This window comes from Phalaenopsis equestris, unplaced genomic scaffold (assembly GCF_001263595.1).
Source record: "Phalaenopsis equestris unplaced genomic scaffold, ASM126359v1 Scaffold000281, whole genome shotgun sequence".
Lineage (NCBI taxonomy): Eukaryota > Viridiplantae > Streptophyta > Magnoliopsida > Asparagales > Orchidaceae > Phalaenopsis > Phalaenopsis equestris.
This window is the reverse complement of record NW_018164723.1, coordinates 267,395-286,503: the sequence shown is the minus strand read 5'-3', so window position 1 is coordinate 286,503 and position 19,109 is coordinate 267,395. Positions and strand designations below refer to the sequence as shown.

At 36.4% G+C, this 19,109-nt stretch overlaps 1 protein-coding gene across 2 annotated transcripts in view; it reads right to left on the bottom strand.

Annotated features, from left to right (window-relative positions):
- Nucleotides 1-19,109, bottom strand: part of LOC110024941 (probable aspartyl aminopeptidase) — an 83,210-nt gene that overhangs the window by 30,913 nt on the left and 33,188 nt on the right. For both annotated transcript variants that reach the window (XM_020725139.1, XM_020725140.1), the window contains exons 5-6: nt 9,192-9,333; nt 8,782-9,021 (exon numbers count right to left, since the gene is read on the bottom strand). In XM_020725139.1, coding sequence (XP_020580798.1) covers nt 8,782-9,021; nt 9,192-9,333 — 382 coding nt within the window. The remainder of the gene's footprint in view (nt 1-8,781; nt 9,022-9,191; nt 9,334-19,109) is intronic.

Here is a 19,109-nt window from a genome sequence, read left to right as displayed (position 1 = left end):
CCTAGCCATTCCAATGAGGAAATAAGTATCAGAAGTCGTAGGAACTTACAATGAAAGAGATGCAGCAGGAAATCCACCAAATTCAGCAAAGGCTTGCTGAAATTGAGGAAAGGACTAATGGAAAGATCACCTTCGATTGTGATAGTGAGAGTCAGAGAGAGAGGAAAATTTGAACCCCTTCCGTATTCAAATGAAGAGGATGAAAGGCCATGGCGCTTTGGGATTTATTATCAGAGAAGGTCGAGGGATGTAGTGAATTCTAGTGATAGAGAAACATGAGAGTGAAGATAGGCCTATCGGATTTCAAGGGGAGAATAAATATGGATGACATCATTGAGTGGTTGCAGATTATTGATAGAATTTTTTAGTACAATGAGGTGTCAACTGATAGGAGAGTGAAGCATGTTGTCATAAAGCTGGAGAAGGCGTCTCTTTGTGATGAGAAAAACAGAAGAGAGACAGAGAGAATGTCGGAGCGAGATCACCACTTGGGAGAAAATGAAAAATGAGATACAAAGAAAGTACCTACCTCCGGTGCCCTGGAGCCTGACAGCTAGCGCCCTAGCACCGTGGGAGGCCCCCTAGCACCTGGCAACAAAAGCCCAGTGTCAGTTGAGGCCCTAGCAACCCAGGAATAATGTGCCAGAAATCCTGGCACCCAAGAAGAGTACTGCTGCTCCCGAATCATTCCCTAGAGCAGTGCACCTAGAAACCCAGAGCTCCAGGGGTGATGCCAAGGCGCTTGTAATTGTATTTCTATAGTTCAAAACTTTATATTTCATTTTTAGGGCACGAGAAGGAAGTGTGAATGAAGTGTCTAGGCATTGAAGGAAAGATTTCGTGATTTCTCATAATTAATCAATCGAAAAATAAGTTGACCGACAGAGCGTTCCAAATTATAGAGAGGATTAGGTGTCTATTGTGTGAAAGAGAGAGAGGAACGACTCGAGCGTTCCAAATTATAGAGAGGATTAGGTGTGGTGTAATCTATACATTTCTTCGCATTCCTTCATAATGGATTTCTTGGTGTGTTGTGACTCTACAATTTTTTTCCCATTATAAGATTTTTCCACATTAAATCTTTATGTTCTTGTGCATTCTTATGTACCTACTTTGTGTGCTTGGTTTTAAGATTTGATTTGGATCTCTTGAATCGGCGTTCTGCATTTCCGCGTCTAAATTTTTCCTAACAAGTGGTATCAGAGCCAGATATTCTGAAGATCTTTGGATCGAGTGAGAGCAATGACCGACGAAGTGAAATACAAATTGGAGAAGTTCAATGCTTTGAACTATGTTTTCTAAAAAAAAATACAATTTGAAGATTTATTTATAAAAAAAATTGTATTTGCCACAAAAAGAATTCACCAATAAGTTGTAATTGATAACTCTAGAAGAATGGAAAGTTCTTAATTGAATAGCACTAGGTTTGATCTGTTTATTCACTTTTGTTAATTGTTGCTTTAATCATTGTAAATGAGAATACTATGGTTTATCTCATGGTTGCGCTAACAAGGATGTACGACAATCCCTCGGCTTCAAATAAAACTTTTCTAATGAAAATATTATTTAATTAATATGAATACAGTCGATGGTAATTCATTGGTCGACACTTGAATAATTTCAACAATGTGACTAATCAATTGTATTAGGTCAAAATTAAGTTCGATGACGATGTTTTGGTACTGTTAATCATATCTTCATTGTCAGATAGTTGGGATGAACTAGTTACTGCGGTGAGTAACACTTCATGAAGTTAAATTTTGATGACATTTTGGGTTAGTGCTGAATGAAAAAGTTTGCAATAAGACAAGCAGTGAAACTTCAAATTCTACTCTGAATGTTGAAAACAGAGAAAGGAATATGGACAGAAACACGGGCAAAGAAAGATTCAAGTTTAGGTGAAAAAAATTCAAGCATTAATAGAATATGGCAAAAATGAATGTTGTAACTGCAGGAAGAAAAGTTACTTCAAGTAGGACCGCAAAACTCCAAAAAATGTTGATGGTGGAGGTCAAGATATAAAGTTCTATACAAATGTCTTCACATATGAAATTCAAGGTGACTCCCCAACTATGTCCAAAGATAGTATTGAATCAAGAATAGTGAATTTGGTTGCCTCATTACATGTTTGACCCAACAACCAGATGTTTAAAGGCTACACTTAAGATGATATAGGGAAGATGCATTTAGTAGATAAGGTCTCCAATATTGTTGGAAACGATGATGTTGATATCAGATTGCTAAATAAATCAATCTGAAAGCTAAATGAAGTTAGAGATGTTGCATCTTCGAAGATAACTCTGATTTCTATGACTAAAGTTGCAAGTTCTGTGTATGTGACTACTTTCACAAGTGATTCGTGGAAGGTGACCAAAAGGGAAATGGTAATGACTCGAGGCAAAATTGAAGGCATCATTTATTTAATTGATGAGATGTATGAATCTATTGGTGTTGTTAGAACAGCAGGTGATGCAAGTCTATGACACCGCGGGCTTGGTCATATGAGTGAAAAAGGTTTGAAATCCCTCATTTCTCAAAACAAACTTTAGGGTTTAAAATTTATAGATCTAGATTTTATGATGATTGTGTTTATGACGAGCAAAAAAATTATTATTTTTTCTAAAATTGAATCAAAGATGGAGTTAATACATATTGATGTATGAGATCCTACTCCAATTCGGTGCATTGGAGGTCGGTCCATTGGAGGTTCTCAATCTTTTGTCACTTTCATTGATGATTACATTAAAAATATATAGGGTTCTCAATCTTTTGTCACTTTCATTGATGATTACACCAAAAATATATAGGTGTGTCTTGAAACATAAATCTGATGTATTTGAAGTTTAAGAGCTAAAAAATCATGGTTGAGAATAAAACGAGCTTGAATTTGAAGTATCTCAGATCAGCTACTGGTGACGAGTATCATGACTGAAGGTTCATAAATTATTGTACTTTAACGAGAATCAGACATATGAATCCAATGTTCCAAGGACACCAGAACAAAATAGTGTTGCAGAGAGCATGATAAGAATCATAACAGAGCGTTTCAGAAGTATTAGTTTGCATGTAGGCTTGCAAAAACCATTTTGGTGTAGAAACAGTGAACATTACAATTTTTCTGATCAATAGTGGTCTGTCAGTACCTTTGAATGAAGGTTTACTTGAAGAAGTCTGGAGTGACAAAGAAGAAAATTTATCTCACCTTAAACTATTTGGTTGTTCATCATATATTCATGTTGGTGCATGATTCAAGAATAAATTTGATTCAAAATCTGTCAAGTGTACTTTCATTGGATATAGCTCAGATGAATTTGGGTAAAAATTCTAGGACTATAAGAATTATAAATTCATTAGAAGCAAGAATATTACTTTCAATGAAATGGAGATGTGTAGGAATAGACAAAGAATTTAGGATTATTCATCAATTACTTGCTCTCCAAATATATTAAGATAAAAGAAATGGTGATCAGGAAGATGAAAAAAGTAAAGGTGCTCAATCTAATGAAGCACGAAAAGTTACTCATATACATGCTATGAAAGTCAAGGTCCAGTAAAATCACACAACCGATAAAGATATATTCTCATTGTTCGTATTATTTAATGTTAACTGATAGTGGTGAACCAGAGTGTTAAGACGATAACACCCAAAATGAAAACTCAAGGGAGTTGAAAGTTTGTCATGAATGACATGTGGTCTCTAAGATCAAATCAGACATGAGATTTGATAGAATTACAGATGACAAAAAGACACTACACAACAAGTCTACAGGCTAAAAGAAGAGTCAGATGTCAGCGAGCGCTACAAGGCAAGGCTTGTTGTGATGGAGTTTTAGCAAAATAAACGAGTTGACTAAACTAAGAAATTTTCTTCAATAGTGAAAATGATATGTTGTGATGGAGTTTTAGCAACATAAACGAGTTGACTAAACTAAGAAATTTCTTCAATAGTGAAAATGATAAGTACCAGAGTTGAGTAGAGCTTAGTAGATCTAAAGTTTGAACAGATGGATGTAAAGACAGTCTTCTTACATAGTGACTTAGAAGAGAAACCAAATATGATGCAACCACAGGGATATCAAGTTTTAGAAAGAAAATATATGATTTATAAAATGAAAAAAGAGTCTTTATGAGTTGAAGCAGACACTAATACAGTGGTACAGAAGATTTGATAGGTTAATGTCAGATATTGGTTACGCAAAATGTTAGGCAGATTATTGTTGCTTCATTAAATATATTGATAATTGTTATAGTATATTTTTTTTGGTATGTAGATAACATACTGATTACATGAATAGATATGAGGGAAATTGGGGACTTGAAGGAGCAATTACCAAAGAAATTTGAAATGAAAAATTTAGATCCAACCAAAAAGATTCATTGTATGAGAATTAGTAAGGACGAGAGTGCAAGTGCTTTGAAGTAGTCTAGGGAAAAATATATTGAGAAGTTCCTACACAGGTTCAACGTGAGTAAGACAACTAATTTGCACCCCTTGGGTAGTGACTCTAAGCTATCTAATAAAGAATCATCTAAGTCTAAAACAGATCAAACAACTTTGTATGATTCACAAGTTCGAAGCTTGATGTAAGTGATGATATTTATAAGGTCAAATATTACACATGCAGTAGGAGCAGTTAGTCAGTATATGAGTAATCTAGTTAAACATCATTGGAAGGCGGTGAAATGGTTCTCAGAAACTTGAGAGAAGCAGTCAACAAGACACTTTGTTTTGAAAGTGTAGAAACATGAATATATAGATTCAGCTCTAACAGGAGATATTAATTGTAAGAAGTACAAGTTATATCTACACTTTGGGAAACACAACAGCGAATTGGGTTTTCAGGTTGCAAAAGATTGTTGTTCTATCAATTACAAAAGCGAAGTATATTACTATCACTGAGGCTAACAGAAAAATAATTTGGATACAGGGCTTTGTAGCAGAACTAGGCAAGGAACAAACAAATGGAAAACTTCGCAGTGACAATATTAGTGTCATTCATCTAACTACGAATGTCATTTTTCAGATCAGGAAGAAGCACATTCAGCTAAGGCATTTCTTTATTCGTTCATTCCTTATCTTTACAGAAGATGCACAACTTAGAATCCTACAGATATGTTAACTAAAGTTGTCGCAAATAAAAAACTAAAGCTATATTTGGCTTCAATTGGAGTTCAAAAGGTTGAGACTGAAGTAGAACCACACTACAGTACATTACTATGAAGATGGTATAGATCTGGAGGAGATGAATTGGTTGAAATCAGTTTCCAAGTGAGAATATTATATGTGGAGCCTGAATGGGCTATAAGAGGGGAGCCCAACACCCAATTAAGCGCCCTAGAGCCTGGTAGCTACGCCTCAGTGCCTAGGGAGAAGCCTTCATGCCTGGCAGCAAAAACCCAACTCTAGTGGGGGTGCATAGGCGCCTAGGAACAGTGCACTAAGAAACCCAGTGCCTAAAAGGTGCGCAAGTGCGCCTGAAACGTTCCCTGGAATGGCGCACCTGGAGAACCCAATGCCCGAGTGCGACGCCTATATGCCTGTAGCCGAATTTTTGCAATTTAAGACTTTATATTTTGTTTTTTTGCTGTGAGAAAGAAGTGTCTATGTGTTGAAGATTTCACAATTTCTCTTGTGCAAAAAAACAGAGAGGAGAAACCCGAGTGTTCCAAGTTGTAGAGAGGCTTACGTTTGGTGTAATTTGTACATTACTTCGTGGTGGATATATTAGTGTGAAGTGGTTGCGTTATTTTTTTAAGTTCTCAAGTTTTTGCACATTAAATCTCGAAGTTCTTATGTTTTCTTACTATATATATGCTTCTGTTGTAAGTTTTGTTTTGGATCCAATCAGTGTTTCACATTTTCGTGAATATTTCTTCCCTAACATTGTCAATACATGTCCTTGAAGCTCCACCACCTAAAGCAGATAAAGCTGTCAGTGGACGAGTTCATAATAAAGTTTGAACAGCACATTGAAATGTGAGTTGGCAAAACTAGCAGAACACACTATCCATATATATTTGGGAGCCTGAAGCAGACCATTAGCAACGTTGTCCTGGTACAGTCATATTGGATGTTTAGTGGTGTTCAGACCGTGCACTGAAGGTGAAGTGACGGCAGAAGCAGAGCAGCCACCATATTCATTCAGACAATCACCCATAGCAGAAGGTATCAGCAGAAGCACACCTGAGAAAGATGTGAAAACTGTCCAGAAAGATGATAGAACTGATCTGAGTGGAAAAAAGCCAAAAAAGGAGCAGTATACCAAGTACAATGCTTCCAGTTGCCCGAGAGGAGTAGTATACCCACTACAGTGCTTTTAGATGTTATGGGTTTGAACACATCGCTTCTAGTTGCCCTACTATTAGAGTTTATTCCTGGTTGAACAAGGAGTGGTAGGAAAAGCGGATAGTGGTGCTAAAGACACGGGAGATAGTGAGGATGTGCAGGAGTACCAACTTTCAGCTGATAAGGGCGAGACTAAGGTTACAAGAGATCAATAGTGGTTGCACCACAATATCTTTTATACTCGTTCATGGTGAAAGGAAATGTGTGCAGCCTTATCATCAATAGAGGTAGTAGTGATAATGTGGCATCTACACAGAGGTGGATAAATTAAGTTTCACTACTCAAAGACATTCTCAATCACATTCTTGAACTTGGTTAAATGGTCTACCAGAGGTCTTGCAGTGAACAAAAATCGTATTGAGCAAAGAGAACTCTAGGAAGCCCAACATCTTCTAAAGTACGGCAGTGCTGGTGCACATGAATGCAAGTCACATTTTGTTGGGTAGACCATGATATTTTGATCACAGAACACAGCATAATGAGTTCAAGAGCACCCACTCATTTGCACGGGATAGAAAGTGCATATTTCTCCTAACTTCCATAGAGTTCAAAGTTATAGATGCTCTTGCAAGCGAAGAGGCTCCAGTGTGATCAATTTTGGTGATTTCATAGGGTAGTGAGACAAAAGAGCCGATAACATACACAAAGCAACCACTACGGGGAGAGTTTTAGGATAATATGATCAATAGATTATCGCCAAGACTGCAACCGTTAGGGGAGGTTCATTATGTCTACACTTTAGAGAGGAATGAGCCAACCATGGGCTACTTTTGGAAAATTTTACAGAGTACGATTGGCACAAAGTTCCAATTCAATTTAGAAAGGTACTTGCGGAAGGTTGGACAGGTAGAGATGGGTATGTATAATTACGAAACCCTTCTCAAGTGCCCTGAGGAATAAAACATCTTACAGTAAGATACAGGTGCTTCTAGGGGAACAACATTCTCTCCACCTTAAACGTGACTGACTTGGCTTCATTCTATGAGACAAGCTTCGACGGATGAGGTTGAAGCTCCCTCAACCCCCATAAACTGAAACGGGTGTTTAATGCCCGTTTGCATTCTTGAACCGGTTCGATCCAGGTTCAAGAGGGTCGGTCTGCCCTAGCTAGGGATAGCACCTCTTTTTTTGGGAGGGGCCCACTTCCGGTGACCTTAGGTCTATTTATTCATTTTGTTGGTGTCTAGGGTTAGAGTTTTCGTGTGTCTGTTTCGGAACAGCCACCTTCGTCTCTATTTTCTAGTCTGGGGTTGTATCCAAAGGTTGGAGTGGTGCTCCGACTATATCTCGCTCTCAAGGTGGTGATTATCTTCCCTTTTTTCTTCCCTTCAATCCCGCATCGCTTCCCGCCATCCCCTTCCTTGCTGCCACTGCCCAGAACAGTGCCTCCTATTGTTTTATCCACAGACCTGCCCCAATTCCTGACTTTCTGCCGCCCAGGACAGCAAGCAACTATTGTCTTCCTGTTTTCTTCCCTACAGTCCAACCCACTTCCCTACTTGCTGCCACCCTGGACAGCAAATCATCGTTGTTTTCCCTGTCGTACCTACCACCTGTTCCACTTCCCTACCTTGTTGCCTCCTTTTACACCCCTAAAAGCCACTATTACCACCTTAGATTCATCCTAGTCGTGTGTTGTGCTACTTGTTTGTTACAATTTCAATTTTTTGTTTGTTTGGTTATAATTTCCCATTTGAATTCAGCAATAATAATGTTTTCTCATTGTTATTTGGTTAAACTCCGATATCACCAAAGGCCGTATAAATCACATAAGCTTCAGGGCCATAACAACGGAGAGTACTAAAGTTCAGTAAATGAAGATATTGAGACAACCAATCAGAAAGTACACCAGGTAAGCAAAAGCCAAAACAAAAAGCTAGTGCAAACTAAAAAATATAAAACTGCACCCAAGGAGGACCATACAAAAATAAAGTACGATCTATTCTCTTAGGAACCTCAAAGGCATATTTATCAAAATTAAAAAAAGAAAAAAAAAAGTAAACTGAAATTCCAAAAAGTAAATAAATTATCTTTCATTTTTTAATTTATTCGTATAAACCCACACATTTGTGTTTCTGGCGACTATAAACTTGGAGGTTTGCACATAATTACTAAATTTCATAAATATAGATCTATGGAGACCATATAATTCCACTAGGAAGAGTTCAACACAAGGAAAAAGAAGACAAAGGCAAACATAGCGGAGTAAGAGCCATTAAGGGAGGTCAATAAGCACTGCATGTCCGTTGTTCTCATCTTCCATCTCCTATGCTACCTATACAAGCCTACCCACTTCTCCCATTCTCTTTATCAAAGGAGGCGATAAATAGCACTTGGAATCAAACTATATGCGGACAAATTTTGGCAGCATAAAACTATGGATTTAGAAACAGAAGGACGATTTTCAATGCACAAATGTGAATATAAAGAATTACCTCTTCATTGTCGAATAATGCTACCATTCTTATAGCTGTCTCATCTGCCAAATCACTTTCTGATTTGCATGAATCCACTAGTGATCTCAGTGCACAATAACAGGAAGCAAGATTATCAAGTCTCCCAGAGAATATAAATTCATTTTCACCACCTCCAAGACAACTAGGTTGAGTATCACAAACATTTAGCTCTATGTCTATAATTTCATTAATTTTGCAATCAAGCTCCTTAGCCAGAATCTGCAAAGTATACAAACCAATTGAGTAACTAAACCCCAACAAAATTCACAAACAACTCCAACGTGAAAAATAGCAAAATTCAAGATTTTAGCTATCATTCTACTTCAGTTAACTACCATGAAGTAGAATTCCCGAGCCAAAGAGTGTGATGGCATAGTAGAGATGGATACCTCTAAAAGCAATGAATGGTGAGCAGCTTTTGAAGAGCATGGTTGAATAGATTTGTCTGCAGAATCATCTTTGAGCTTCATGGCAAGCAGTGGAACAAGGTGGCTTTCCAAATTGGGTTTAAAACCATCAGTGTTCACTGAGCTACATTAAAATTAAAGTTTGCAAAATAAATTTCAAACGAAAAGCCACAAGCAATGTAACTGAGCCGCACATAAGCCGCACAAGAAATCTCTGAGTAACACAGGATCAAGGGTGTTGTGAATCAATAATCAAAAGAAACAATAGGAAAACAAGCTAATGGAAGTGCTAATTTATAGTCATCATCATTATCCATATCTAATTTATTTGGAATTGGCATTATTAATCCCATTTTTCATTTTTTTCCAGTTAAGCATTGTCTGAGATTTTGAACATATTCTTAAATTATTTTGAACTTCTATCCATGTTACATTAGGTTTGCCACTCATCCTTCCTAATCTTCTTTTACTTATTTTATCTACAATTCTGATGAGTTCAACTTCTACCTTTCATTGTACAAGTCTAAAACCACCAACAACAACAACAACAACAAAACCTTTATTCCACAAAATGGGGTCGGCTACATCAATCATTTTTCTCTATTGTGTCCAATTTAGTGTCATATTTTCATTTAATTCTAATAAATTAAGATCATGTTTTATACAATATACCAAACTCTTCTTAGGTCTACCTCTGTCTTTCTTATCTACTCTTCCAATCGGATCATCACATGGTCCACGTTTAATGTGACCAAACCATCTAAGACGACTCTCTCTAAGACTCTCTCTAATTTTTGTCATTGGAGCTACACCAACCCTATCATGGATATATTCATTTCCCATTCTGTCTCTAAGTAGTAAAGTCACTCATCCACCTAATCATTCTCATCTCGGAAACACTTAACTTAGTTTTATGCTTCTCTTTTAAAGGCCAACATTCAGCACCATAGAACATTGCAGGTCTCACCACTGTACAAGTCTAAACCACCAAATAAATTTTCAATCATCTTATCTTCAAAAGAACGCACTACAACCATTCTGGAACATAATCATTCCGTAATTTAGCATTACAAATTTTGACATACATCAATCTTAACATTCTCATTTTTTTTCACGATCAAGACAAATATCAATGACCTTTTTACTGCCCAAGACTTGAATGAATATAATATGATATACGTAATTATTGTTTTATAAAATGTATCTTTTAAGTCATATGATATCATTTTATCACATAATACTCTTGAGGCGCTTCTCAATTTTAACCATCAACCTTAACTCTAGATGATATATCATCACCTCAATCTCATTCTTTTGCATAAAAATTCAAAAAAAATTATTTGATCACATATAGATATTAATTAAGTTATCATCATACCCCTTAAAATTGTATATAATATGTTCACTCTTTGTTCAACTAATTCTAAAGTCATCCATCTTCTAAGCATTTTGTTTGTTATTCTGATTTTTTTACTTACTCTTGTTAAATTTGAGAATAGAGCACGATCATTTCATTGATAGGAAAAAATACATATTACAAGATTCAAATAAAAGGAAAGACATAAATTCAAAAATAGACCAACTAAAAAATACATAAATATGGAAAAGAAAATATAAAGAAAGCAAATAAAAGCTCATAATAATTGTAGCAATAATTCGTCTAATAATTAAGCCAATAATTCTAATACTCCCCCTCATGTTGAAACATAGATGTCTATTATGTTTAACTTGGATTGAAGTCGTCAAACAATGACCAAGGAAGATTCTTCATAAGGATATCTATGAATTGACCATTGGATCAGACAAATGAAATACAAATCTCTCTTGAATCAAGTTTCTCCTTAATAAAGTGTCTGTTACTCTCTACATACTTCGTCTGATCATGTTGGACCGGGTTATAGGTAATGCTAATGATGGCTTTATTATCACAGAACAGTTGGAGAGTATATAGATGTAATTCATGGAGCATGAAGCGTAACCAGAAAACTTCACAGATACCCAAGGATATGGAGCGATACTCAGCTTCAGCACTTCTCAGCGCCACAACCGACTGTTTTTTATTTTTTCACACGATAAGATTTTCCCACACGAATGAGCAATATCCCGCGTTGGATCGCCAAACATGGACGGACCCTGACCAAATCCGCGTCTGTATAAGCAACAATAGATCGAGGTGTGGCCCGAGAAAAAATAAATCTGAACCCGATGTGCCTTTAAGTAGTAAAGGATTTGTGGACAACTTAGAGATAGTGCTCAAAGAGATTATGCATGAATTGACCCACAATAACTACTGCGTGGGAAATATCGGGATATGTATGGAGGAGGTAAATTAGTTTCCCCACTAATCGTTGGTAGTGAGTCTTATTTACTGGAACAATATTGGGAATATCAGTTAATTTCTCATTGGGATCCATCGGGACACCACTAGTTTGCATAGGAGAAGGTTATTTTCAGTCAATAGGTTAAATACATATTTGTGTTGTGACAAGCAAATGCCTCGAGATGACCGAGCAACTTTCATGCCTAAGAAGTACTAAAGCGATCTCAAGTCCTTCATTTCAAATGAAGTAACAATATCGTAGACATAGAAGATAAGGATAGCAACTTGGCCACCAGATGAATGCCGAAAGAAGAGAGCATGATCTGATTGAGCCTGAGAGAAAACTTGACTCATTGCCACCATTGTGAACTTGTCAAACCAGGCCCTTGGGAATTCTTTTAGTTCGTAGAGGGACTTCCGCAGTCGGCACACTAGTCCCCAGCAGAAAGTAGAGTCGAAACCTGGAGGGAGGCACACATACACCTCCTCTGTGAGATCCCCATTTAGAAAAGCATCTTTATATCCAACAAAAGTAAGGGCCAGTCCAAATTCACAACAAGAGAAAGTAAAACCCGAATGGTATTTAATTTAGCAACCATAACAAATGAATCCTCATAATCAACGTTGTATGTTTATGAGTAGCCTTTGGCGACTAGTCGTGCCTTATTGTATTCCAAGAATCCATCGGAGTTAAATTTGGTGTTAAATATCCAACACTACCCCACAGCTTTCTTACTTGGAGGAAGATCCACAACATCTCATGTATGATTCCGTTGAAGGGCATTCATCTCATTCATTATTGCAATTTTCCAGGAAGGATCAACTAATGTTGTTTCAATAGTGGATGGGAGGTGATGATCTATCAGGGCAATAGCAAACGTTTTGTATGTCTGCGATACACTGTGGAAAGAGATATATTTTCAATGGAATAAATACAGTTTGCCTGATTACATACCTCGAACTCACTTCCTCATTCAGAGTAGTGTTAGTTCTGGGAATGTCGTTCGAAGAGGATTCCAGGTCCTGTAAAGAGGTAGCGGGCTCCAGAACGGGAACATGAGTACATCAAGTATAGACACGAAGAATGGGAGGAGATTCTAATTGTCTGATAGGTAGCAGATCCAGAAGGACAGAGGGCTCCTCAAATATAATGATTGAAGAATTACACACATGGATCGGATAAGGAATAGTATCCAAGAAATCAAACTCCCCTTACTTGAGGCAGTGACGGGGAAATAGGGAACTTTCAAAGGAGACACCAACACTTACATAGAGTTTATTTGTGGTAGGATCAAGACACTGATAGCATTTTTAAGTGGCAGAATATCCGAGAAAGATACATTTTATAGAACTAGGATCAAACTTACTACAATAAGAAGTAGTGTTTCGAACAAAGGCCATGCACTCAAAAATTTTGGGTTCAAGAGTGGTGAAGAACCTATTGGTAGTGAAATAAGACATTAAGATGGCTAATGGAGTTATGAAATTATGAATTTTTGTGAGGATTGTATTGATGTGATAGGTGACAATAAGCACAACATCATTTAAAATTTTTTTCGGGGCATTAAATTGAAACATAATGAAGCGAGCTACTTCGAGAAGGTGTCGGTTTTTTCTCTTATCAACTACATTTTGTTCAGAAATGTTCATACATGAGCTATGATGGAGGATGCCCCTACTTACCAAGAATTCACCAAAAATAGAATTCAAAATTTCACGGCCATTATCGGTTTGAAGGACTTGAATTAAAATTTCGAATTTAATCAAAATGAAGGAGTGGGTTTTTTAAGGTGACGTCGGCTTCAAATTTATCCTTTAAGTTATACACCCATGTCATTCGAGTATGATCATCAATTAAGATAAAGAACCAACGTTTATTAGTAAAGCTAGGAGCGCAGAAAGGTCCCCACAAGTCAATGTGAATAAGAGAAAATGGAGCGGAAGGCATGTAGGGAGGCATGGAAAGGGAACGTGATCATGTTTGGCTAATTGGCAAATTTCATATTTAAAGTTAGCAATATTTTTTATTAGCAAGCATCAAATGATACAATTGTTTTAAATATTAAAAATGAGATGACCCAAACGATAGTGCAACAACATAATATTACATTTAGTAGATCGAGAAAAACTACAACTACTGGGAGAAGTGTCCTCGTTCTCCGTGACTTTCTCTTGCAAGTAGAACACAGCTACTATTTTAGCAGATCAAATCATCATCCCCGAACGACAATCCTAAAATAAACAAACATTAAGAGAAAAATGAGCAACACAATCTATGTCATATGTCATCTTACTAACAAATAACAGGTTACACTTAAACAAAGGGACATGTAACAGATTTTGGAGTTAGATCGGTTGTTAACGCTTTACCAACAGTAGAGTACAACTCATTAACGATGTTAATTGTATACTTTCAAGAGCATGAATAATATATCCAGAAAGCTTAAAAGCATCTAGTCATGTGATCTGTGACATCTAAATCAATGATCATTGGGCTAGAAAAATAAGTGAGAGCCATAGAAATATCTTGAAGGACGTGGGAGGTTGACAGGCTGGAAGTGAACTAATTGGATCTGAGCAGCGTGATTAAATACTCCATCTGACTCAGAGAGTATGGTGATTCCAGAGTGTTCGTAGTGGGAGTCCGTTGTAATGTAGTAGATTCCAGAGTGTTCGTAGTGGCTTAAGGTTTGCGTGTCAGTTTCTCATGGAATTTCCAATACTTGTCCCGAGTATAGTTGGGTTTGTGATAGTAATCACAAATGGACCCTGTGGCTTGAGGAGGATTTAACGAGTGTTGAATACTGCTAGTGGCCAAGGCAAATGATTCGACTCAAGTGGACAATCCAAGCAAGGCAATTCTCCGACTCTCTTCGCATCAAATTTCTGTGAATGCGGCACAAGCGGAAGGAAGGAGATCCCGACCAAGGATACGGCCCCAAACTTCATCAAGGTCTTTGTTAAGGTTTGCCTTTATCCGGAACATGTGATCTTTTCCTATGATTTTCTGAAAAAGAGAAAGATCTGTCAGTGATTCCAACATGTAGCCATAAAAGAGATCGCATTTCATCCATAAGGCCACGAAATCATTGTAGTATTGGGTTATTGTCCTTGATCCCTGTTTTTCTTTGCGGATCTTTTTGAAAACCTCATAAAGTTAGCTGGAGTTCCCTACATCTGAGTAGGTGTCTCAAACTACAGTTCATAGGGCAATGACAAAAGGAAGTAAAATATACGAATGACCAACCGCAGTCCCCATGGAGTTAATCAGTCACGACATGACCATAGAATTCTCTACTTCCCACGCTTCATATGTCATGCTAGTTTTAGGAGATTCATGAATCATTCCCGTGAGATAATAAAATTTCATTCGTCTCTTGACGAACTAAGACACAGCTTTTGACCATTGAAGAAAATTAGATCAGTTCAGTTTATGAGTGGTGATTGGGAAGTTCATGTGGTTTTCTATTCCTCCGGTCTGTGGAGGAAATAAGATCATTGTCGACCCTCCGGTGGACTCAAGTACACCATCGGGATAAGGCAGGCTCGGTGATGGAAGAATCCTTCATGATTTCAACTAAGCCAAATGTGATGTTGGGTTATCGAGACATAAGGAAATCCTTAAGACTGGACAGAGGAAGCACTGGCGGCTGGAAAAAAAACACAGAAACACTACCCACAGAGAGCAGGCGGGCGTCAAGAGACCTCCGACGCCTGGAAAAGACTGTCGACAAGTCAAGTGGTAGTTCTGTAGGGAGGCAGTGTTGAATCTAGCTGACAACAGGAACCTCCGACGGCTTGAAAGGGAGCCAGCGATAGGCAAATCTGCAATATATAGGGAAAGAATTGGTGGATGGTTTTCTAACGGAAGTGACTGGGAGAAAAGCAACTGTTGGGAAAGAAAAAATTTTCTCCACATGAGAAAGCTTGAAGGTGGGAGAAAATATAAAATTAGCCATTTGTAATGCGATCTCTGCCAAGGGAAAGGAACCAGCAGCAGAAAAAAAAAATTGCAGAAAGAGCCGACGACTATGGTTAGATCCTATAGTCTGATACCATGTTAGATTTGAGAATGGAGCAGGATCCTTTCATCGATAAGAAAATGGGTATAAATACATACTACTAGATCCAAATAAAAGGAAAGACATAAACTCAGAAATAGACCAACTAGCAAATACATAAATATGAAAACTAAAAAAATGAAGCAAATAAAAACTCATAATAACTGCAACAGTAATTAGCCTAATAATTCTAGTAATTCCAATAAATGTCTTACCAATAAAAACAATGTCCTCTACAAAAGAGCATACACCTTGGCACGTTAAACATCTTTTGTAAGTATTTTCAAATTTAATATAAAAACATATTGACTCAATATAAATCATTGATATAATCCTACCATAATAAGAAACTCTTGAATCACTCGACAACTAGTTATAATACTAATTAATACTACATCATATACATATTTAACCACTTTAATATAACATCAACATAACTCTATGCTTCAATGCAACAAAATCAATTCTCATAAATCCCAATCATAAGCTAAAAAATCAATTTTTTGCTCTTTACACTTAACACAAAATTAGTTTTAAAGTAAATCTTCTAATGTGGGATGGGATCAAATTGGATCACAAAAATTAATATTATTTTCTAAGCATATGATCCATTACTCACACATAACTTTATTACATGGCCTATTAAGTTTGCTTTTTCTATAGCTAGCACTATATTTAACATCTGCTTCACTCAAAAATATTAATATCAAAATATTTTTTCTTTAATTATTTGACATCATCTTAAACTTCAAAGATCCACTGAAAAAAATTTGCTAATAAAATCATTGTTGAATCTCCTAAAACACTCCAAATTGCAATAGGTAACTCCTTTAAATCTAAAGTATTACCTTTAGAACTAACTCCACCTTACTCTTTATATCAATCTATAATAGAACACATAATATTTTTCAAAAAGCTCTTTCAAAATAACTTATTTTTTGTAACTCTTAAAAATTTTCTTAAAGTAGTATTTTCATCATTTCTTGATGTACTCCTCACTAAGAACTTATTATCTTCACTTCTTATGTATCCAGCTTTAAAATTTATATAGCTCTTATCTCTTACCTTAGTATTTCTATATATCTCTTTTTACGATTACTTAGCTCCAAACATGTTATATAAATCATAATAGTTGTAGCTTCTGCCTTTGGCTTTATGCACTACACTCTTTGAAAGATATGTAACTTTTTATAATCATTATAAATAGAATTAATGTTTTATCACACGTAATAACATCTTGTATCTCCTTACTTCACCACTAATTCTCCTCACCAATGTATGATATATTTATAGATTCTCGTTGGACTTTTATGACGATCTTCTTAACAGATTGATCATCTTATACCACATCAGATTTTGCTAAGCAAAAGATATTTATATACCTCTCAAAGCACCCTATCATAAAAGATCACCAATTCCTCACCATTTATATTCCTCACCTATCCTAAGATAAAAATTTCTTTTGATTGTTTTGTATACCTCAAGATATATGTCCATAACAATTACTCCATAATGTGTTGTCAAATTCTCTCATTGATCACAACACAATGTTTGCAAGAATATTTTTCTTTCCTTTAAAGCACAAAGAAATCCATTTGTGATTTAACGGCAGCACCTTTATAAATAACTATGAATTCTTCTCATTTCATAAAGCGCTCGCTATTACAAGATCAAAGACTACTATGAAATCAAATACAATTTCTTCCCTTGCATTTCTATAATTTTATCTCATATTCTCTAACCACTATAAGTCCTCTCATAGGCAACTATATTAGAAAATATACATCCAGTAAATCACCTCCAATAAATATCACTTTTTTCTTAGTTATACATGGTAGTACGTCATCCATCCCGTCTAAAATTTAATGTTTTTAGCAATCTTCTAATCTGATTCGAGAAGCATAAGTAATAATCACTATCAAAAGTCCTCATCAATGATTCTCTTAATATCAATTATACTATCACTAATCCCACTGAACTCAACAATTTTAGTCACTATTATCGCAACCCCATTCCTATTTTTGACCTTTCCAACATAAAATAATCCATAACATTTTCCAATAAATTTTCTACTTTCCATGTAATTTCTTATAAACAATCGGCATTTATTATTCTTCATATCATTTTGTCCACCAATTATATTTACTTCTCATAAAAACCCCTATTTTAAGTAACAAGTCTGATCTCAGATTTAGATCTAGTCAAATCTTGCTTGATTTTCATCACAAACATGTTAGATTATGGCACAGTAGCGTTCTTGACCACATTTGCCTACCTTTCACAATAATTGGGTAAAGTTGTTCTGCCAACCCTTAAGGGTGACATCCCTGAAAACTTTTCTCTACTTCTCACCATTGTTGGGTTAAGGCATAATGTGTCACTTATGAGAAAAGCCCAAACACTGGCAAAACTTTAATTTGAACACATTTCAAGAGTATTAGCATGAGTTTTATGATTGGTAGTCAACTTAACATCCATCCTCAGCATTTATAATATGGGCTAAGGATCAGCAATGACATCTATCAAAGAACAATGATAAGTCACACAAAGACGCAACAATAAAAAAAAAACTCAAATGAACATGTCAGCCAAATCATTTTGATCATGTTTGGAGAGAAAAAGACAAAATTGGTCTGAATCATTATGACAGAGATTTCATTCGCCTAAGGAAAGACATTTATGTGTAATACATCATTTTATTCATTAAATCTGTAGCACAGGACACACTGTTATGCATCTAATTCATTTTGGAAGAATTAAAATTTCACCAACTAAAAGAAGAAAACGTTAGCATATCATTAGTTTAGTCACTTACCAGCATGTGACTTTGAGGCGAGCAAATTTGATAGGGGAGAGCGGGACGAGCAAAACTCCCCTAACCGGGAGTACAGATCCAATTTAGTGGACCTGCTCAGCTTTCCCAGAAGGTTTAGGGTTGAATTCTTTTAGTTTTAGTTCATTCCTTAGAGATTAAGTTCTCTAATTTTTTCCTTGCCAGAGTGGTGCATCTTGTGATCTTTCTCGGGTAACGTGCTTGCAATCTGACTAGATTTAGGTGGTGAACTCTCCCGGATATCTTAATATCATTCCATGGATGTCTTAATATCATTCCAAAGCTCTGCTTCCGCTGTTTACATGCTTTTTTTGTTTCCAGCTTGCTGTCCAGCAGGCAGTTGCACCCGATTTTCAGCTGTTGCTGTCATTTTCCTCTCCATTTCTCATCCTACAAATCTCCGACCCATCCCCTGATTTTCCCACACAGTCTAGGAGTCTTAGAATTGTGTAATTTGATATCAAAGCTAAATCCTAATTCCAATCCCTAGCCATGACCCTAAACCTTAAAAATCTAACCCTTCTACCTCCACCAAAACCAGACCTTACACCCACCACATAAAGCTAAAACCTCGGCCAATTTTAGATGCCCAATCCTACACAAGCTGAAGCCCTAAAATGAGGAGTAAACCACCATGCCGTCAAGGATAAACCCCCATTCAAGAGCTTGCCATGGAATATATGGAA